At 47.3% G+C, this 22,684-nt stretch overlaps 1 protein-coding gene across 1 annotated transcript in view; it reads left to right on the forward strand.

The window, feature by feature from the left end:
* Nucleotides 1-22,684, forward strand: part of cachd1 (cache domain containing 1) — an 81,286-nt gene that overhangs the window by 30,472 nt on the left and 28,130 nt on the right. Inside the window, exons 3-6 of the mRNA XM_062998034.1 lie at nucleotides 279-427; nucleotides 7,399-7,505; nucleotides 16,992-17,118; nucleotides 20,065-20,209. Coding sequence (XP_062854104.1) covers nucleotides 279-427; nucleotides 7,399-7,505; nucleotides 16,992-17,118; nucleotides 20,065-20,209 — 528 coding nt within the window. The remainder of the gene's footprint in view (nucleotides 1-278; nucleotides 428-7,398; nucleotides 7,506-16,991; nucleotides 17,119-20,064; nucleotides 20,210-22,684) is intronic.

A 22,684-nucleotide genomic window follows, 5' to 3' on the forward strand; every position in this document is an offset into this window, starting at 1 on the left:
ATTGAGTCTCGTGGGTCTTAATGGGTCTCAGCGGGTTTTAAAGAGGGTCTCGGGTTGGTCTCACTGAGTCTCGGTGAGTCTGAATGGGTCTCGGTTAGGGTCTCAATTGGTCTCGGTGGGTTTCTGTGGGTCTCAATGAGTCTCGGGTTGATCTCAGTGGGTCTCAAAGGACATGTCCAACGAGCTTCTGGTCAGGATCCCTCATGGTCTGATCAGCTGATCAGTGCTCGTGTTTACTCTGATTGTTTCTGATGAATTTGGTCTCGTTGTGCTTTCAGCTGGCGAAGAAGATCCGAGAGAAGTTTAACCGCTACCTGGACGTGGTGAACAGGAACAAGCAGGTGGTGGAGGCGTCGTACACCGCCCATCTGACCTCTCCGCTGACCGATATTCAGGACTGCTGCTCCATCCCACCCTCCATGATGGAGTAAGTAGAGCTCGCTTCCTTCCTGCACAGAACAAATCCAGTACAGGCTGAACCACAGCTATCACACGGCCCTATCTTACCTGACTGCATGAATCTGGGTTCATACGGAGAACCGTATCGCGCATGGAGAGTCACGCACTGATCCCCGTTATCCCCCGTCTCTGTGCAGTACCACTGATCGGCCAGCAGAGGTCGTAATTGCAGCAGTTGTGATGAATCCCCTCCGGCCCTACCTCCCTCCCTCCCTCTCTCGGACGAGCCAATTATTGTCCGTATAGGCCTTGGTGGGTCTCAGCGAGGGTCTCAATGGCTCTCGGTGGGTCTCCGTGTGTCTCTGTGTGTCTCAGTAAGGTTCTCGGTGGGTTTGGTACCATCTCAGTGGGTCTCGATGGGTCTCCATGCGTCTCTGTGGGTCTCAGTAAGGGTCTCGGTGGGTTTGGTACCGTCTCAGTGGGTCTCAAAGGGTGTAGGTGGGTCTCCATGCGTCTCTGTGGGTCTCAGTAAGGGTCTCTGTGGGTTTGGTACCGTCTCAGTGGGTCTCAATGGGTGTTGGTGGGTCTCACTGAGTCTCTGTGGGTCTCAGTAAGGGTCTCTGTGGGTTTGGTACCGTCTCAGTGGGTCTCAATGGGTGTTGGTGGGTCTCATTGTGTCTCGGTGGGTTTGGTCCATCTCAGTGGGTCTCAATGGCTCTTGATGGGTCTCTGTGGGTCTCAGTAAGGGTCTCGGTGGGTTTGGTACCATCTCAGTGGGTCTCAATGGGTGTAGGTGGGTCTCCATGCGTCTCTGTGGGTCTCAGTAAGGGTCTCGGTGGGTTTGGTACCGTCTCAGTGGGTCTCAATGGGTGTTGGTGGGTCTCACTGAGTCTCTGTGGGTCTCAGTAAAGGTCTCTGTGGGTTTGGTACCGTCTCAGTGGGTCTCAATGGGTGTTGGTGGGTCTCATTGTGTCTCGGTGGGTTTGGTCCATCTCAGTGGGTCTCAATGGCTCTTGATGGGTCTCTGTGGGTCTCAGTAAGGGTCTCGGTGGGTTTGGTACCATCTCAGTGGGTCTCAATGGGTGTAGGTGGGTCTCCATGCGTCTCTGTGGGTCTCAGTAAGGGTCTCGGTGGGTTTGGTACCATCTCAGTGGGTCTCAATGGGTGTAGGTGGGTCTCCATGCGTCTCTGTGGGTCTCAGTAAGGGTCTCGGTGGGTTTGGTACCGCCTCAGTGGGTCTCAATGGCTCTCGGTGGGTCTCATTGAGTCTCAGTGGGTCTTAATGGATCTCATTGGGAGCCCGTGAGTCTTAATGGGTCTCAATGAGTCTCAGTGAGTCTCCCCGCGGGTCATCCCGCCCTAGCAGAAACGTGTCTGCTGCAGGCACTGCCCGCTAGATGGCGCCCAGCCGACCACACCCGAGCCTTTCTGTTCAGATTTTGGTTATTCTTTAATGTTATTGTATTATTTAGGGGCAAAAATGGTTTAATGTTAATGTTTAATGGGACGAAACCTGTAGAGGATTCCTCATTGGACCTGTGTAGAGAGAAATGATCAAATAAAAATTCGTAATTCGTAAAAAGTCGTAATTCAGTGGTCAGATAAAGAAACACCTACAATTTGGCCTCCTGTAAACACACCGTAGTTTTACTGACCACCCACTTAAATATGTCTTTTACGTATTTATGGATTAATAACGTAATAAATCTTAAAACCCTGGACTGGATTGAAAATAGCCTGAGCCTGAAATAAACCCGACAGCCCGGCTGATTTACTGACCGAGAGGGCCGAGCTGGCTGATAACACGCTGCTGCTAAAACTTCAAAGCCTTCTCAGAAAAACTCCCTCTTGGATTCTGTGGAGAATTTGCAGTTCTGACGGTGACGGTTTCAGTAAATAATAAAAATAAAATCTCCTCCAGGCTCGAGCTGCAAAAACGAGACCAGATCCAGCTAATACACGGATCAGCCATAACATTAAAACCACCTCCTGGTTTCTACACTCACTGTCCATGTTATCAGCTCCACTTACCATATAGAAGCACTTTGTAGTTCTACAATTACTGACTGTAGTCCATCTGTTTCTCTGCATGCTTTGTTAGCCCCCTTTCATGCTGTTCTTCAATGGTCAGGACCCCCACAGGACCACCACAGAGCAGGTATTATTTAGGTGGTGGATGATTCTCAGCACTGCAGTGACACTGACATGGTGATGCTGTGTTAGTGTGTGTTGTGCTGGTATGAGTGATGGAGTTTTTAAACACCTCACTGTCACTGCTGGACTGAGAATAGTCCACCAACCAAAAATATCCATCCAACAGCGCCCCGTGGGCAGCGTCCTGTGACCACTGATGAAGGTCTAGAAGATGACCGACTCAAACAGCAGCAATAGATGAGCGATCGTCTCTGACTTTACATCTACAAGGTGGACCGACTAGGTAGGCGTGTCTAATAGAGTGGACAGTGAGTGGACACGGTGTTTAAAAACTCCAGCAGCGCTGCTGTGTCTGATCCACTCATACCAGCACAACACACACTAACACACCACCACCATGTCAGTGTCACTGCAGTGCTGAGAATGATCCACCACCTAAATAATACCTGCTCTGTGGTGGTCCTGTGGGGGTCCTGACCATTGAAGAACAGCATGAAAGGGGGCTAACAAAGCATGTAGAGAAAGAGATGGATTACAGTCAGTAATTGTAGAACTACAAAGTGCCCCGGTCTCCATTATCCCCCCTTTTTTTGCAGTACCATAGATCAGCCAACAGAGGTCGTAACTGCAGCATTCTCACCCTCAGATCCAATCTCTGTCCGTATAGGTGCCCAGGCTGCCGGTAGCAGATCTGAGATTCGAGCTTGCGAGGTCAAATCTCAGCTCTGGTGTGCTAGCGTGCCAAAAAGATGCCGAAATTCAGAGATTGGCTGTGCTAGACTGGGGGAAAAATGCGTAGATAAAAATTAGATTCCGGAAATGGAACGGAACCCGTTTCACGCTGGTCGAAATGGGCTATGACTAAGGCCCTACCTAATTCATGGACCGTGAAGTCCGTGAGTCTTTTTCCCGTGTTTAATGTTTGTGTTTAGCGATTTAACGTTTTTAATCCGTGTAGCCCTCAAGTGCCTCACGTTTGCTGCTTAATCTGCACTGTGAGATGTCCTAGCGATCCTACGGCAATTCAGTTAGTGATCGCTCAGTCAAAACGTCCAAGATGTGGAAGCGTAAAGCAGCTAAAAACACGACTCGGGTAACTGAGCTAGGAAAACATGAAGCCTCGCACCGTCGCTGGATGTTCCAGGTTTACATTCGACTATCAAGGGAGCCGTGCTGTGTATCGTAGCTTCATTTATTCTATCATTTAATTTATTAATTAATAATTTGATTCATGAAAAACGAGGTCTGTGATTTTGTTAGGGCCCTGCGTATAAGTGAAAGAATACCCCGAGTGCCGCTAAACCGGGGTGGAAATGTGTGTGAGACGTGCGGACGGTGTTTACGACCTGTCGGGGGTGCACACTTCGATTTTCATCACCTCGGTTTATACGGCTGCAGGAGCCCCTGATCAGCCATAACATTAAAACCACCTCCTGGTTTCTACACTCACCATATAGAAGCACTTTGTAGTTCTACAATTACTGACTGTAGTCCATCTGTTTCTCTACATGCTTTTTTTCTTCAATGGTCAGGACCCCCACAGAGCAGGTATTATTTAGGTGGTGGATGATTCTCAGCACTGCAGTGACACTGACATGGTGGTGGTGTGTTAGTGTGTGTTGTGCTGGTATGAATGGATCAGACACAGCAGCGCTGCTGGAGTTTTTAAACACCGTGTCCACTCACCGTCCACTCTATTAGACACTCCTACCTAGTCGGTCCACCTTGTAGATGTAAAGTCAGAGACGATCGCTCATCTATTGCTGCTGTTTGAGTCGGTCATCTTCTAGATCTTCATCAGTGGTCACAGGACGCTGCCCACGGGGCGCTGTCGGCTGGATGTTTTTGATTGGTGTTTTCTCAGTCCAGCAGTGACGGTGAGGTCATTCATACCAGCACAACACACACTAACACACCACCACCATGTCAGTGTCACTGCAGTGCTGAGAATCATCCACCACCTAAATAATACCTGCTCTGTGGTGGTCCTGTGGGGGTCCTGACCATTAAAGAACAGCATGAAAGGGGGTAACAAAGCATGTAGAGAAACAGATGGACTACAGTCAGTAATTGTAGAACTACAAAGTGCTTCTATATGGTAAGTGGAGCTGATAACATGGACAGTGAGTGTAGAAACAAGGAGGTGGTTTTAATGTTATAGCAACTACTAATAAAAGTGGATCCATTATTTACTAACAAGTATGACTGAATACGGTTTGAGGGCCTCGCTCGAGGGCCCAATTCAGCACTGGTGGTGTTTGAACCGACAGCTTGCTGATTACTAGTCCAGTACGTTAACTACTGTAGTATTGCCTTCTACACCATCCGCTTCCGCAATAGAGTACTGACATTGCACTGCACTGGTATTGTTCATTCATTCTGTTTGTTTTACCACCGTTTTGTCCTGGTCAGGGTCAAAGTGAGTCCGGTTCATTGGGTGAAAGGCAGGAAACCGTTGACTGGGCATTTCACCGGACAAACACACTCACGCATTCACACTTGCATGCACACAGAACTCCACACAGAAGGGAATCGAACCCAGACCCTTTTGCACCGTGCAGCTTATATTTAGCTTCATATTTAGATCCTCGTTTGCATTTTGTCTGAAATATTTTCGGTGAGGGGGGGTATTGGGGGTAAATGAAAGTGATTATGGTTGCGAATGCATTTTATTTTTGGTTGTAAATCCACCCCGCTCGCTTGCCCGCCCCCCTCTCGTTAGCGCGTTGGAGGAGAATTCTAACGACGAGAGCCTGGTGGGAATTAAACACCTGAAGTTCAAAGCGCTTCGCACATCAGAGCGCCCGTCAATCACGGCGCCGGGGGGGCGGAGGGACGGAGGGAGGGGAACGGGACGGGGGCGCTGCAGAATGAGGGCGAGGGGAGGGCGTAAAATAGGATAGTGGGAACGATTATGAGCTGGGAAAGAGGCTCCGAGGTGCAGGGATGGGGTAAAAATAATAACAGATCCAGTCGCAGAAGGTGGAGGTTTCAGGGGGGCTTGTTGGGAGGTTGAGTGGGGTTCACTACCCTCCCCCCCCACCCACACACACACACACACACACACACAGCTGTGATGGATCTATAAGTCATCTATAAGTTCATCCAGCTGGAGGACACAAGGGTCTGCATTGGATTCATGACAGTATGGGTAGTTACAGGTTACCCACAGACACGAGGAGAACATGCAAACTGCACACTGAAAGGACCTGGATCGCTCCAGCTGGGATTTGAACCCAGGACCCTCTTGCTGTGAGGCGACGGTGCTACCCACCGAGCCACCGTGCCGCCAGTTAATGGTGCTCAGGTGTACATAAAAGAGTGTGACGCACTGTGATGCTGTGCTGTCGGCCGGACAGACCTCTACACAGACGTAATTGGCAGTGTATGGTGGGTGGGTGGGGGGGGGGGGGGGGGGGGCAATAGACATGCATTGTACGCAGTGCCCATAACCGACCAGTTCCACCGGAATCCATCCATCCAATCCGTCGCAGGATTCTTTTATCAGCCGATCGATTGTGTCCGTCCAGACACCCGGCCGGCCGATAGCACCCCTGAGATCCCAGTACCGGATCCCAGTGATGGTGGGTGGCACCTAAAAATCTGCTGGGAGTAACGAGCTGTAATGCTCTCCACCGCCGAGATCCGGGTTCGAATTTTAGCCGTGCTGTCAGCCAGCCAGGCTTCTAAGCAGACGTAATTGGCAATGTATGGTGGGTGAGGTTGGGGGGGGCGATGGTTTGGCACCCTGTCCAGGGTGTTCATGCATTGTGACCAATGCCCATAACCGACCGTAAACCCTAAACCTTAAACCTTAAACCCTGGGCGCAGGGCTGGAATCCATCCATCCAGTCCATCTCAGGATTCTTTTATCAGCTGATCATGTCTGTCCAGACACCTGGCCGGCCGATAGCACCCCCGAGATCTCAGTGAAGGTGGGTGGCACCTAAAAATCTGCTAAAAATCCTCTGAGATCCGGGTCCGAAATTGAGCTGTGCTGTCGGCCGGACAGACTTCAGCGCAGACGCAATTGGCCATGTCTAGACAGTGCAAATGGGGGGAGGGGGTTAGGGGCGATGGATTGGCACCCTGTCCAGGGTGTTCATGCGTTGTACCCAGTTCCTATAAAATTCTGCTGCTTCCGTATTTAGGGGTCACCACAGCGGATCATTCTGGTCCTTGTACCTCGTTTTATTTACATCAAGCAGCTTTATCCGGGGCGGGGTCACTGTGGGACCAGTTCCCTTGGGAAACGCCCAGCTGACCGATAGCACCCCTGAGATTCTAGTTCCGGATCTTAGTGGTGGTGGGTGGCACCTAAAAATCGGCTGGGAGTAACGAGCTGTAATGCTCTCCACCGCTGAGATCCGGGTTCGAATTTGATCTGTGCTGTCGACCAGCTGGACTTCTGCGCAGACGTAATATGTCGTAATTGGCACCCTGTCCAGGGGGCGATGCATTGTGCCCAGTATTTCCCGGGAATCGGGACTCTTAGGTGGTTGGGTGGTGCAGCGCTGAAGTGCTGAGATCTGGGGATACAGGGTTCGAATCTCACCGGCGCTATCGGCCAGTCGGGCTTCCGCACGGACGTGATCGTTCGATATACGAGGGTTTGCATACCAGACTTGTGCGCCCCCCAAAGGCTAGGCTGTTTCGGCCACGCCCTCCCTCAGGCGCCACCTAATCGTGTCCGTTCGAAGCCGCACCGGCCGATAATGTCATTTTATCATAATAAATATAAAAAATAAAAGCCGAATCTGTTTTCAAACCTTACGCCGGTGTGTTTTAAAGCACAGAACAACAAACACTAACAAGACTGTTTATTTTTCTTTCTTCTCTTTTCAGCTTCGATGGAAATTTTAACACGAACGTGTCGAAAACCATCAGCTGCGATCGTCTCTCGTCCAACGTCAACAGCCGAGCTTTCAACCCAGGACGGGATCTCAACTCGGGTGTGTACCACCCCACACACACACACACACACACACACGCATCCTAAAATCTAAAAGCAGGTCATCACCTGGCCTCCTGCTGCCATGGCGACGGGATAAAAGAGAGGGGAAGCTTTTGATCGGGCTTTGAACAGAGAGAATGGACGCGGCTCTCGAGGCGGAGGCTTTTCTTTCTCTGCCTCAGTAGAGAGGGTTCTAATAAGACTAAGAATCGAACCGTCTCGTACACTCGCTCAGTGGTCGTCATCTTCCTCTATTAAATATAATTAGAAGTAAAAGTGCGACTTAAATATCAAATGCGATGCCGCTACGTCCTTCCTCGTGTCCTGTCGTACAGTAACCCCACCTTCAATGTTGTCTTGAGGGACTAAATGTGGTTCAGTAGCTTCTTTTCTGTTCTGGCCGTCTCGTACACTCGCTCAGTGGTTGTCATCTTCCTCCATTAGATATAATGCTAAATAAAAGTGGCTTAAATATCAAATGTGATGTTGCTACATTCATTACGTATAACTTATTGTGCAGTAACGCTGCCTTTAACCCTTTCATGCATGAATTATAACAACATGAATCAAGAACTCTTTCTAAAATGGTTTAATTTTCCTTTCAGGCTGATAAAAATATAGAATTTCTTTTTAAACGTAATTAATTAAGAGTTATTCATGTGTCTCCTCGGGCGGACAACATGCATTCGAGTTTCACTGAGAGTGATATTTCATTAACAGCCGATGAATAGAACGATAATTTAAAAAATAAACAAAGTAAAATAGCTACCATGTTTTAACATGTACTGGTCCAGTGCCCTGTGAAAACAGAGAAACAAATGAACTGGTTTGTACGTAAAGCCTATTTACGATTCGTTAACAAAGCAGCCAGGACACAAAGGCACAAGACATTTCAAGCAAATGTACTTGGTCTATTATGTGACTACTTGGCATCTGTGTGCATTTTTTTTGTTCCTTGAGCTCAGGCCAGTAGTTTTCAGGCCCAGATCTGATCTCAGTGCATCTCATATATGTAGGTACGAATGGTACAAAAAACACCTTGTGATTCTCTTCTGTATGTAATCACAGAGATGCAAAATTAAAGATATTCATTTAATACTATTAAAATGGTCTAATTTACAAAAAATAAATCAAATTTGAGGTGTAATTTCACCAAAATATGGAGTAAGAATAAAATACATTCGGTAGTACATTTTATTGGACACGTGGTTAATTGTAATTTACTGCTTTAACTAGTGATCGACCGATTAATCGGCCGGCCGATTAATCGGGCCGATTTTTGGCATTTTTTAGGTAATCGGCATCGGCCGATATACAGTGTATCACAAAAGTGAGTACACCCCTCACATTTCTGCAGATATTTAAGTATATCTTTTCATGGGACAACACTGACAAAATGACACTTTGACACAATGAAAAGTAGTCTGTGTGCAGCTTATATAACAGTGTAAATTTATTCTTCCCTCAAAATAACTCAATATACAGCCATTAATGTCTAAACCACCGGCAACAAAAGTGAGTACACCCCTTAGTGAAAGTTCCTGAAGTGTCAATATTTTGTGTGGCCACCATTATTTCCCAGAACTGCCTTAACTCTCCTGGGCATGGAGTTTACCAGAGCTTCACAGGTTGCCACTGGAATGCTTTTCCACTCCTCCATGACGACATCACGGAGCTGGCGGATATTCGAGACTTTGCACTCCTCCACCTTCCGCTTGAGGATGCCCCAAAGATGTTCGATTGGGTTTAGGTCTGGAGACATGCTTGGCCAGTCCATCACCTTTACCCTCAGCCTCTTCAATAAAGCAGTGGTCGTCTTAGAGGTGTGTTTGGGGTCATTATGATGCTGGAACACTGCCCTGCGACCCAGTTTCCGGAGGGAGGGGATCATGCTCTGCTTCAGTATTTCACAGTACATATTGGAGTTCATGTGTCCCTCAATGAAATGTAACTCCCCAACACCTGCTGCACTCATGCAGCCCCAGACCATGGCATTCCCACCACCATGCTTGACTGTAGGCATGACACACTTATCTTTGTACTCCTCACCTGATTGCCGCCACACATGCTTGAGACCATCTGAACCAAACAAATTAATCTTGGTCTCATCAGACCATAGGACATGGTTCCAGTAATCCATGTCCTTTGTTGACATGTCTTCAGCAAACTGTTTGCGGGCTTTCTTGTGTAGAGACTTCAGAAGAGGCTTCCTTCTGGGGTGACAGCCATGCAGACCAATTTGATGTAGTGTGCGGCGTATGGTCTGAGCACTGACAGGCTGACCACCCACCTTTTCAATCTCTGCAGCAATGCTGACAGCACTCCTGCGCCTATCTTTCAAAGACAGCAGTTGGATGTGACGCTGAGCACGTGCACTCAGCTTCTTTGGACGACCAACGCGAGGTCTGTTCTGAGTGGACCCTGCTCTTTTAAAACGCTGGATGATCTTGGCCACTGTGCTGCAGCTAAGTTTCAGGGTGTTGGCAATCTTCTTGTAGCCTTGGCCATCTTCATGTAGGGCAACAATTCGTCTTTTAAGATCCTCAGAGAGTTCTTTGCCATGAGGTGCCATGTTGGAACTTTCAGTGACCAGTATGAGAGAGTGTGAGAGCTGTACTACTAAATTGAACACACCTGCTCCCTATGCACACCTGAGACCTAGTAACACTAACAAATCACATGACATTTTGGAGGGAAAATGACAAGCAGTGCTCAATTTGGACATTTAGGGGTGTAGTCTCTTAGGGGTGTACTCACTTTTGTTGCCGGTGGTTTAGACATTAATGGCTGTATATTGAGTTATTTTGAGGGAAGAATAAATTTACACTGTTATATAAGCTGCACACAGACTACTTTTCATTGTGTCAAAGTGTCATTTTGTCAGTGTTGTCCCATGAAAAGATATACTTAAATATCTGCAGAAATGTGAGGGGTGTACTCACTTTTGTGATACACTGTATGTGCGCACAAGGCCGATATTTAAACATTGCCTCCATCAGCTCAGTGACTGTATACAGTCATTGGTCTGGCTGTTGTTAGAGCGCCCCGTGTGTCCATTTTGCCACTCTCCAGGCAGACATCAGTGAATGCACAAGAACGAGAATTTTTAGTGAGATTGGGACCATTTATGAGAAGAAAAGGAACAGGCTCACTGGAGAAAATGCAGAGAAACTTTGTTTCCTGCATTACAACTTGCTGCTTTTAGACTGGGACTACTAAAAAAGAGAGGCTGAGAAAACATTCAGTGAGGATATTGCCATTTTATTTCAAGACTGGAAACTGTTTCCTACAATTTGCTGCTCTTGACTTGGACAGGGTTTACAACCTTTTTTTTTCCAAATATTTCACTTTAACTTTAACTTCATTATTTTTTATTCACAAATATTTTTGTTAATATTTTATTTATATTTTGATTACTTATCTAAATGCTCAAACACAATGCACACACAGTTTGGTGCTTAAATAATGGCTCCTTAAAATAAGTTCTTCTATGTGCAACTGTCTTCACTAAGCATGTTTGTTCATTCTTAAAAACAAAAACATGCTTGTGTATGTTAAGTGCACTGAAACCTTTGAAATAATTTGTATTTTATTTAAAGTATTTTATTTAATTAATTCTGTTTTGTTGTATTATTATTATTATTATTATTATTGTATTTTTTAGTTGTAAAAAAATGGTATTATCGGCTTTATATATCGGCCATCGGCCACTTCTTTCGTCTAAATATCGGTATCGGCATCGGCCATTAAAAAACCCATATCGGTCGATCACTAGCTTTAACCCTTTGATGCACAACCTGGGTCAAAAGTGACCCAACTGAGTTTTTATTTTCTATATCTTTGCAATAAATTAATTTCGTCATTCAAGCTTCCATGAATTCCTCAAATAACTTGTTTTTGATCATCACAAATCCTTATTTCAGTTTTATATTTTTTACTTTTTTAATTTTTGTATCACTACCCTTCTAATGCACAACATGGGTCAAAAATGAACTACTGACATTTGTAAGTGTTTGTAGTCAAAAACATATTTACTGATCTTTTGAAAGACAACCAAAGATACGGCTCTTGAATCTTGAATATGTCCAATACTATTTGCTTGCTAGCTGTTTACATATTCTAGTATAGATAGCTTTTATTAGCTAAGACAGCAAATACATGAATAACTGACATGTGCATATGAAAATATTCTTGAAGGGATGAATATGGGTCATTTTTGACCCATGTTGTGCATTAGAAGGGGTTTGCTTAGCTTGTGCATCAAAGGGTTAAAGAAATAAGTATTTGAACAACAATGATTGTATTGCTTCTTAGATGTTGTTTACCCACAAGGATGCCGTTCAGTAGAAGAATTATACAGAAATCCTCAAAGCAGATGGAGTTTCTGACATTCCATCATCTATTTTGGTTCACCATATGATTTGTTGCACTTGCAATTAAACTGGTTTGTTTGCTAGCGTCCCCCATGCCAAGTTCACACTACACGACTGGATCTCTTGTAATCGGGACTGATCGACGATAGGGGGTCACACACTACACCATCTATCACCAACTGGAATCGCAGGCGAGCTTCTCTGGTCTCCCAAACTACGTTCTGTCACGAGAACACACGCGAGACGTGACGAGGGGTTTAACGACACCACGTCCAAAAATGCACATCAACGAGTAGCGAGCGATCAAAGTTTGTGTGCTGATGTGCAGCGTAAAATCAAAGAGAAAAAATAAATGAATCTGAGTGGATTTGGCAACACGAGCAGCATGGCTTGTTCTGTAGTGAGTTGGAGGTTAATAAATATATTTTGCAATGCAGCGTGGGTGTTTTGTAGAGAACGATTAGATCAGAAATACTGTAAAACTTGTGTGTGTGTGTGCTGATGTATTCTGATATAAACTATATTATGCCCCCTATCCCTCCACTGCGTTTCACCTCACTCCAGATCTTGCGTTCTCATTGGCTGTTCGACACCGCACTCATTGCCAGTCGGGCAACTCCGGTTCATAGAACATAACGACTTCTAAATAGCTGTCCACTGTAGTGACCACCGTGCATGAAAGGGTTAATGTTGTCGTGTGGACGCCTCATCACACGCACAAAGTAACGTAACTTGCGGGACTCGATGTGGTTTAGAGGCTCTTCTTCTGTTCTGGTCGTCTCATACACTCGCTCAGTGGTCGTCATCTAAAAGTGCGACTTTAAAATCAGATGCTTTGCAGCTACATTTATATTCCTAAACGAACTGGTTATTAGAATAGTTTACAAATGAAATGTTTGAAACCTGTGTGTGTGCGCAACCGATGGTCCAGACAACGTCACACACTGATGGTGGAGAACGTCCGAGTGCGCTTCCTCACACGACACGTCGTTCAGAACAAATATTATGACGTACTGGACTCGACACTCCGTCTGGCCGCGCTCCTCGTGTTTACTCTCTCGGCGGTGCAGATCGTACCCGTTCATCTTCCCTCACTCGGCTTGTTTTTCTAACGTTCTCATCAGGAGGTTTTGTTACGCCTCTCTCGCCGTTTATCGGGCGCAGACGCTCTCATCGGACACATTTGTCTCCGGTTAGTCTAAACACGACCGAGGACGGAGGCGACGCACGCAACGCGGCGAGACGGCCTAGCAACCGACACGTAGCCTAGTTCCTGATCAGCCCATGCTTTCCTGGAATTCCAAAAGCCTCTTTTCAGGGACTCTTGGGTCTGTGTGAAAACCTTCGTGAGCTGCCTCAGTGAAGAGGATTCTAATGCGACGCGGAGCTCATAAGGCAGATTATTTAGCAGTTTTAGCTTACTAGGCTAACACAGTTAGCCTTAGGCCATTCAAACCGACACTAGCACGCCAGCTAACGTCTCCCTCCGTGTACCGAAAACGCTTAAACCGTCCCCGACGCCCCAATTGTTGGTTGCTCCGCATTATATCCGTCCACCACGTTTGTCGTTTTATGTGAGAAAAGTCGTGCCGCACGGAATGCTGGGATTGCCCTCAGCGCTGAGGAGGCGTCGGACGCTCCGTCGTCATTCAGTCAGATCATTGCTCAGAATTAAGGCGCCTCAGTAGGAGCATTTTAAGGGATCTAAGAGTCTAGACACCTCTTCTCGGGAGTGTAGGATGACATAAAATGCGTCTGTGTAGAGAGAGCGCTGGGTTTCAGACAGACCCAGAAGGTGACTATGGGTTCCCATAGTCAACTTGGCGGTCTAATACGCTCAAACCCGGGTAATGGTCAGCCGGGCGTCTGCACAGAAATGGCTGTGTCTGAGGATGTGAGGGGGGATATAGCTGCTTGACCAGGGTCATATAATCAGGGCTAAATAATTTGGGCCAGTGGTAGCTCAGTGATTGAGGTCCTGGACCAGTAATCAGTAGGTTGCCAGTTTAAGCCCTGCTAATTTGTATTTGTTCACAATATTGAGTGGACCCCCCCCCTTACCAAAAAAAAAAAAAAAAAGTATAAATAAAATAAAAGAAACAATAAATTCAGAAGGAACGTGTCTGTGTGAACCCGAGTATTCGGACTGAGTGTTTAGGGACGCTTATGTGGCGCAGCGGTAAAACACACACTAGCACACCAGAGCTGATATCTCGAACTTCCACACTGCACCGGCAGGCTGGGCGCTTCCACGCGAACGATGATTGGCTTGTTCGTAGGGATGCCGTTGCGACCTCTGCTGGCTGAGCGATGGTGCTGCACAGAGACGGGGAATAATGGGGATCAGTGCGTGACTCTCCATGCATGATACTGAGCCGCATATGAACCGAACCCACCGTGGTCAGGAGTGGAGGTCGACATCTGTAGCTCCGATTGTGAGGGGTAAAAAACCAGGACGGACTCTATACCACCAAGAGAATGTTCTAGATGGAGAACAGTGTACGAGCGAGAGAGGACGAGGGTGCGAGAGGGGACGGCGGGAGGAAACGAGAGCCTCTCGTCTGATGAGTGCGGCTCTCAGTTACTTTAAACACGGCGAGCAGAATTAAGTGATGTGGCTCAGTGAGTGTAAACGATTCTTCAAACTGTCAACACGCTCGAGAATTGTGTTTATGCAATCAGGACAGACGAATGGTGTCGGTGATTGGTGGTGGTGGTGGTGGTGGTGGTGGTGGGGGGGGGGTTTGCGTATATACACGGCGGGGGAGCGCGGTCGCCCTATCCCGTGTTACGGCGGGATTTAGGAGCGTCTTGGGTGTCCAGGCTCGAGTGGAAGCCTAGTGGGTAAAGATTGTTGGTTCGAGTCCAGGCTCTGCTATGCAGCCACTGTTGGACCCTTGAGCAAGGCTCTTGACGTGACCCTGGACTCTGATACCAACTCCAAACGAATTTAACGCAAGAATTGAATTGTGCTGTACGTGTGTGGATGTATATACGACAAATAAAGTTATTCTTCTTATGTGCTTGTACGAACAGGGTGCTCAGGGGTCCAACGTGCTAGCAGATCACTTCAAATCTCAGCTGAGCCACTGATGGTTTTATCCAAAGAGACTTGCAATTTGGGCGACTTGCCCTTGCTCAGGGGCCCAACGGTGGCAACTTGAAGGCTGGAACCAGTAACCTTTAGATTACTAGTCCAGTAATTAACCACTAGTCTCCTATAACTTGGGCGGAGATGGAAGGAAGGTCTAATGGTGTCACTTCCCACTACCTCTGCAGGACAAGTCATTTTTACGTTGCTTTTACCATCCTTGACCATCAACCACCTTTGGGATGAATTGGAATGTACACTATATTGCCAAAAGTATTCACTCCCCCATCCAAATCATCCAATTCAGGTGTTCCGATCACTTCCATGGCCACATGTGTATAAAACCGAGCACCTCGGTATGCAGACTGCTTCTACACACATTAGTGAAAGAACGGGTCGTTCTCAGGAGCTCGGTGAATTCCAGCGTGGTACCGTGATGCCACCTGGGCAACAAGTCCAGTTGTAAAATTTACTCACTACTAAATATTCCTCAGTCGACTGGAAGCGATTGGGAACGACAGCCACGTAAAATGACCGGGCGGGTCAGCGGATGCTGAGGAACATAGTGCGCAGAGGTCACCAACTTTCTGCAGAGTCCATCACTACAGACCTCCAAACTTAATGTGGCCTTCAGATGAGCTCAGGAACAGTGTGTAGGGCTTCATGGAACGGGTTTCCATGATCGAGCAGCTGCATCCAAGCCTCACATCACCGAGCGCATGGTGTAAAGCACGCCGCTACTGGACTCTAGAGCGGTGCAGACGTGTTCTCTGGAGTGACGAATCACGCTTCTCCGTCTGGCGAGCCGATGGACGAGTCTGGGTTTGGCGGTCGCCAGGGGAACCGTACCTGTCTGACTGTATTGTGCCGAGTGTAAAGTGTGGTGGAGGGGGGATTATGGTGTGGGGGTGTTTTTCAGGAGTCGTGCTCGGCCCCTTAGTTCCAGTGAAAGGAACTCTTAATGCTTCAGCACACCGAGAGATTTTGGACAATTTCATGCTCCCAGCTTTGTGGGAACAGTTTGGGGATGGCCCCTTCCTGTTCCAACATGACTGCGCACCAGTGCACAAAGCACAAGGTCCATAAAGACGTGGATGAGCCAGTCTGGTGTGGAAGAACTTGACTGGCCTGCACAGAGTCCTGACCTCAACCCGATAGATAGAACACCTTTGGGATGAATTAGAGCGGAGACTGTGAGCCGGGCCTTCTCGTCCAACATCAGTGTCTGACCTCACGAATGCGCTTCTGGAAGAACGGTCCCAAAATTCCCATAAACACACTCCTAACCCTTGTGGAAAGCCTTCCCAGGAGAGTTGAAGCTGTTATAGCTGCAAAGGTTGAGCCGACATCATATTAAACCCTGTGGATTAAGAATGGGAGTCACTCAAGTTCATGTGCGTGTGAAGGCAGATGAGCGAATACTTTCGGTAATATAGTGTAGATTGGAAGCCAAGACTTTTATTAAATGTTGGGACACGGTCCTAGAAAGGGGGCGCATCCGAACCCTAACATGCTTAACGCGCCCCATGACTGAGATTTGAACCCCTGCACCACCGTTAGCCAGGTGCGGAGGTTGGTTTCCCACCCGTCTCCTCGGACCCTCCTCCTCCTCCCGCTCGTACGGATTAAACAAACACCGGCGCTGGCCGGACCCGGGGCGCTGATTGGCTTGTTTGGATAGGCCGACGGTGTCTGTTTGAATCTGGACCCGGGGCCTCAGACGAACCCGAGACCCGTCCAAGAAAAATACGCCCGCGGACCGCCTCGTCACACTACGTTAGCGTTAGCACCGCGGCGTTATGTGCGCTGTTCTCCTTTTTATGGGACGTCAGAGTGTAAAAATTGCAACCTTCCTGGGGGTGGAGGTCAGGACCACTAAGCCCAAGCGTGACCGTCCGTCATAGGCGACATCAACCTGCCTCCTGAGGTCCTGGGTCGAATCCAGGGGTCTGCTCACCCCCCAAAAACATGCGGAATGTGGATTGACTGTGTTCTGTTTTCCTTCTGTTTGTGTTTCTAGTGTTGGCGGACAACCTGAAGTCGAACCCGGGCATCAAGTGGCAGTACTTCAGCTCCGAGGAGGGCATCTTCACCGTCTTCCCTGCCCACAAGTTCCACTGCAAGGGCACCTACGAGCACAGGAGCAGGTACACATACTCCTCTCCCCTTGGATTTTCCTTTTTTATGTCCAGATTGAGTCATTTCCGATTCCCAGTTGTGAATCCAGTGCCGCTTGCACGACCTCCGATCTGATCAAGGAGAGGCGCGTCACGTGCCAAATTCACGACAGCTTCTTACGTGGAGAAGACACCCTTACCCCTTTTCCACCGACGCGGCACGGAGCCCGTTCCGGTTCCCGAACTTGAACCGGTTCCGCGTGTTTCCACCGGAAAAAAGAGGTTCCAGACAGTGAACTAGCGGGCCGATCTGGCACCACGGAATACTGGGTTTTTCAGCCCGAACCGTGACGTCCGTCGGTGGGCGTGTCATGTTGTACAGCATAGCGCGTTAGCAACATTGCCGTCCGCTGGGGTCTCGTATGGAGCTTAATGCTGCATTTTTATCTTTTAAACTTCACCTGATCACATTTTGAGCCAGTTTGCCGCTGATATTTTCAAAGCGCCTTTAAAAAGATGAACTGTGAGATATGACGAGATAAAAGTGACCCGGACAGAACGAAACACGCTTAACGTGATAAATAAAGCGTGAAGCTTTTTCGACCCCCCGAGCTGCATAAACACACGTGAAGTGAATCCAGTTAAACACAGATACACGTGGTATTATAGACTGGATTTGATGTTTATTTCACACAGATGTTTGTTCGTGTCGTGGAACTTTAATGATGTTTTATCTCTCGAGTCGAGCGCTGAGTAAATCGGCTATTTGTGCCGAGAGTCGCGGTGAAAGCGAAGCGCAAAACTCCTCTCACGTTAATAAACTAAAGAAAACAACAACTGAGACAAACACGTCACGTCTTCTTATCACCGATAGTTAGATCGATGCTTTTTACATAAAAACAAACATCTGTAACAGCAGCACAAATGCTCGCACATAATCCACACACTCCACCATGATATTACTTCTCGTAAGTCTTAGTAAGTAACGCCCACCGATGATGACGCTGCTTGGTTCTCAAAAAGTGGTGGAAACGCGCGTCGGTTCTCTACAGAACACCAAGGTTCAGAGAAACCTGAACAGAACTGGTTCAAGAACCATGTTTTTTCTGGTGAAAAAGGGGTACCTAAGCTCTGTGCAAAAACACCACCCCCCCACCCCTTCCTCGCGCAGTCGTCCGTACCAGTCCCGGAGACCTTATATCGTTTTGTGTGGACGCCACAAACCAAACACATTACCCGAAACCCTGAGGGTCCACAGCGCACCACCCCGAGATCTCAGCGCTCAGGATGCCGTTTCTCATCCGTCCTCTTTATTTGTTTTGCATTACGGCCACTTCACCCGCCGAAACCTCGAGCTAATGCCTTCCACATGCTGCAGAATTCTCCTCTGAGCTCCAGCGCACCTCCCCCCCCCCCTCTCCTCGAGAAAGTGCTCGCCCTCACCCTCGCTTTTTGGGACGCGTTCCAACGTAATTGAATTGTTTTTCAGCGGCGTTGCCCAGTTTGGTTGGAACCGAGTTTAATGAGGGGATTAAAAAAACACACATCCTGAGCTCATGGCTCATGTTATTCTCTCTCTACAAGCTCTGTATGGTCAAAAGTATTGGGACACGCCTGCTAATTACTGGATTTATACATTCAGGTGTAATAAATCTGTGATAATAACTAAATACTACACTTCAAACTTCACAGCAACAGTTTAGGGAAGGTCCTTTCTTGTTCCAACATGAGCAAGCTCTATAAAGACATGAAGAAAAGCTCAGTAGGAATGAACCGGCCATGCAAACGCTCCTTTGAGTAATTGGGCACAAATTCCCACAGACATTTGTCCAGCAAGCTCATGGTCAGGTGTCCATATCGAATAGGTCTGCCACAACTCGGGGCACAACAAGGGTTTATGATATATGTGCTGTATATGTCGACTATATATAAATATGTGTTGTGGGAACTTGGTATTGGTGGGGCTTGAACCAGCAACCTTCTGATTTACATTTACTTTATCCAAAGTGACTTACAGTACTGTGACAGTATATTGTCTAAGCGATTGAGGGTTAAGGGCTCAACAGTGGCAGTCTGGCAGTGGTGGGGCTTGAACCAGTGACCTTCTGATTACTAGTCCAATACCTTAACCACTAGACTACAACTGCCCTAGCGACTTACAATTGTGACCCAATACAACACAAGAAATTGAGGGTTAAGGGCCTTGCTCAGGGGCCCAACAGTGGCAGCCTGGCAGTGGTGGGGCTCGAACCAGCGACCTTTCGGTTACTAGTACAGCACCTTAACCGCCAAGCTAGGTAACCTGTAACTTACCTGTCCTGTCATGAATGGAACCAAAGTGTGAAACAGTGGCTTAAACCAGGCGTTGGGGCTTGAACCAGCAACCTTCTGACCACAAGTCCAGTACCTTAACCACTGTGTTACCACTGCCCTTATTTAGTTTCACAGTATTTTACATTAAGAGCGGCACGGTGGCTCGGTGGGTCAGCTCACAGCGAGAATGTCCTCTGTTCGACTCCCAGCTGGGAGCTGGGTTTCCTTTCTTTCGCCCAGTGAATTGGACCCACCACGACCCTGACCAGGATGAAGCGGTGCTAAAACGGACAATGATTGAACAAGGGTTTATGATATCGGTGCTATATATGTCGACTATATGTAAATATACATTTCAGAAACCTGTCAATCAAACGTTTACACTGTTTACCTAAACTTACCAACAGTGAGGACTTGGTATTGGTGGGGCTTGAACCGGCAACCTTCTGATTTACATTTACATGTATTGGACCCACCACGACCCTGACCAGGATGAAGCAGTGCTAAAACTGAATGAATAAATGCATGTTTTGATCTTTTTGGACACTGTTTGTTTTTATGAAGACGCTAATCCTGAGAGTGTGTGTGTGTGTGTGTGTGTGTGTGTGTGTGTGTGTGTGTGTGTGTGTGTGTGTGTGTGTGTGTGTGTGTGTGTGTGGCCAGGCCGGTGTACGTGACGGCGGTGAGGCCGCAGTCGAAGCACATGGTGGTGCTCGTAGACCACGGCGCCGCCATCAGCGAGACGCAGCTCCAGATCGCCCGCGACGCCGCTCTGGTCGTCCTGAACTCCATCGACGAGCACGACAAGGTGAGACCATCCGAACACCTTCACTCTGTTCTGTTAGTCTGGGTGGAACAGTGGCGAATAATCTGTCATGGTCAGAAACGACAGGGTTGCTGTCAAATATGTGGCACGAGTCTGTAGGCCAGAGTCCGAGTCAAGGTCACGAGTCAATATAATCTACACGAAACATATATTATAAATGTAGCGCAGAAATAAAGAAATAATCTGTAAGTTCAGATAAACAACAACAGATTAGCGAGTGTATTTAGCCGTTTTACTTCGTGTCTTTACTTTCCTCCTCATTGTGTAAATGAATGTAATTTCTGTAACAAGAAGGTTCCAGTTAAAAGCTTCAGCTGATACGTTTTGTTTTCATTACAGAACAAAAGCGCTCGATAAATCACGGCACAGCGGCCAAAATCCCAAACACAGCAAAAACGATCATAACCGCTGCTTACCTTAGCTTCTGTTCTTCCAGATGCTATTACATTTATAAGCGTGCGTCCCATTAGGAACAGAATCCGTTATTTTGTAAATGTGCTTATAATTAAAAACCTCCAAACTTTTCCCGGTCGTGAAGTAAAACAGGAAGTGGTTAGAAAGCCGATCGAGCGTTTCATTACCACGTCATCTGTGTGACGCAAACTGAATAAATGCAAATAACAGCATTTCTTACTAACAATTACAATCAGAAGCTCTGATTGGTTCAGAAAGCGTCTTTCAACCATTAGCGCCGATTCTGTAGGAGCGTTCCATTCACCCCGGTCGTTCCTGTGAAGTGCACTACGTAGGGTGTTCCGAGTAGGGAGCGACGCTTCATCACTACGCCGGAAGCTGGCTGGAACATTTACACATTGTGTGTGTTGCAGGTTAAAACGGACGGAGCGTTATTATTATTATTATTATTATTATTATTATTATTAATTAGAGAGCAGGAAATGACACGATCAGAATGATGTCGGATCATATACAGTGTATCACAAAAGTGAGTACACCCCTCACATTTCTGCAAATATTTCATTATATCTTTTCATGGGACAACACTATAGACATGAAACTTGGATATAACTTAGAGTAGTCAGTGTACAGCTTGTATAGCAGTGTAGATTTACTGTCTTCTGAAAATAACTCAACACACAGCCATTAATGTCTAAATAGCTGCAACATAAGTGAGTACACCCCACAGTGAACATGTCCAAATTGTGCCCGAATGTGTCGTTGTCCCTCCCTGGTGTCATGTGTCAAGGTCACAGGTGTAAATGGGGAGCAGGGCTGTTAAATTTGGTGTTTTGGGTACAATTCTCTCATACTGGCCACTGGATATTCAACATGGCACCTCATGGCAAAGAACTCTCTGAGGATGTGAGAAATAGAATTGTTGCTCTCCACAAAGATGGCCTGGGCTATAAGAAGATTGCTAACACCCTGAAACTGAGCTACAGCATGGTGGCCAAGGTCATACAGCGGTTTTCCAGGACAGGTTCCACTCGGAACAGGCTTCACCAGGGTCGACCAAAGAAGTCGAGTCCACGTGTTCGGCGTCATATCCAGAGGTTGGCTTTAAAAAATAGACACATGAGTGCTGCCAGCATTGCTGCAGAGGTTGAAGACGTGGGAGGTCAGCCTGTCAGTGCTCAGACCATACGCCGCACACTGCATCAACTCGGTCTGCATGGTCGTCATCCCAGAAGGAAGCTGACGCACAAGAAAGCCCGCAAACAGTTTGCTGAAGACAAGCAGTCCAAGAACATGGATTACTGGAATGCCCTTTGGTCTGACGAGACCAAGATAAACTTGTTTGGCTCAGATGGTGTCCAGCATGTGTGGCGGCGCCCTGGTGAGAAGTACCGAGACAACTGTATCTTGCCTACAGTCAAGCATGGTGGTGGTAGCATCATGGTCTTGGGCTGCATGAGTGTTGCTGGCACTGGGGAGCTGCAGTTCATTGAGGGAAACATGAATTCCAACATGTACTGTGACATTCTGAAACAGAGCATGATCCCCTCCCTTCGAAAACTGGGCCTCATGGCAGTTTTCCAACAGGATAACGACCCCAAACACAACCTCCAAGATGACAACTGCCTTGCTGAGGAAGCTGAAGGTAAAGGTGATGGACTAAACCCAATTGAGCACCTGTGGCGCATCCTCGAGTGGAAGGTGGAGGAGTTCAAGGTGTCTAACATCCACCAGCTCCGTGATGTCATCATGGAGGAGTGGAAGAGGATTCCAGTAGCAACCTGTGCAGCTCTGGTGAATTCCATGCCCAGGAGGGTTAAGGCAGTGCTGGATAATAATGGTGGTCACACAAAATATTGACACTTTGGGCACAATTTGGACATGTTCACTGTGGGGTGTACTCACTTATGTTGCCAGCTATTTAGACATTAATGGCTGTGTGTTGAGTTATTTTCAGAAGACAGTAAATCTACACTGCTATACAAGCTGTACACTGACTACTCTAAGTTATATCCAAGTTTCATGTCTATAGTGTTGTCCCAT

This window comes from Trichomycterus rosablanca, chromosome 6, assembly GCF_030014385.1.
Source record: "Trichomycterus rosablanca isolate fTriRos1 chromosome 6, fTriRos1.hap1, whole genome shotgun sequence".
NCBI classification, from domain to species: Eukaryota; Metazoa; Chordata; class Actinopteri; order Siluriformes; family Trichomycteridae; genus Trichomycterus; species Trichomycterus rosablanca.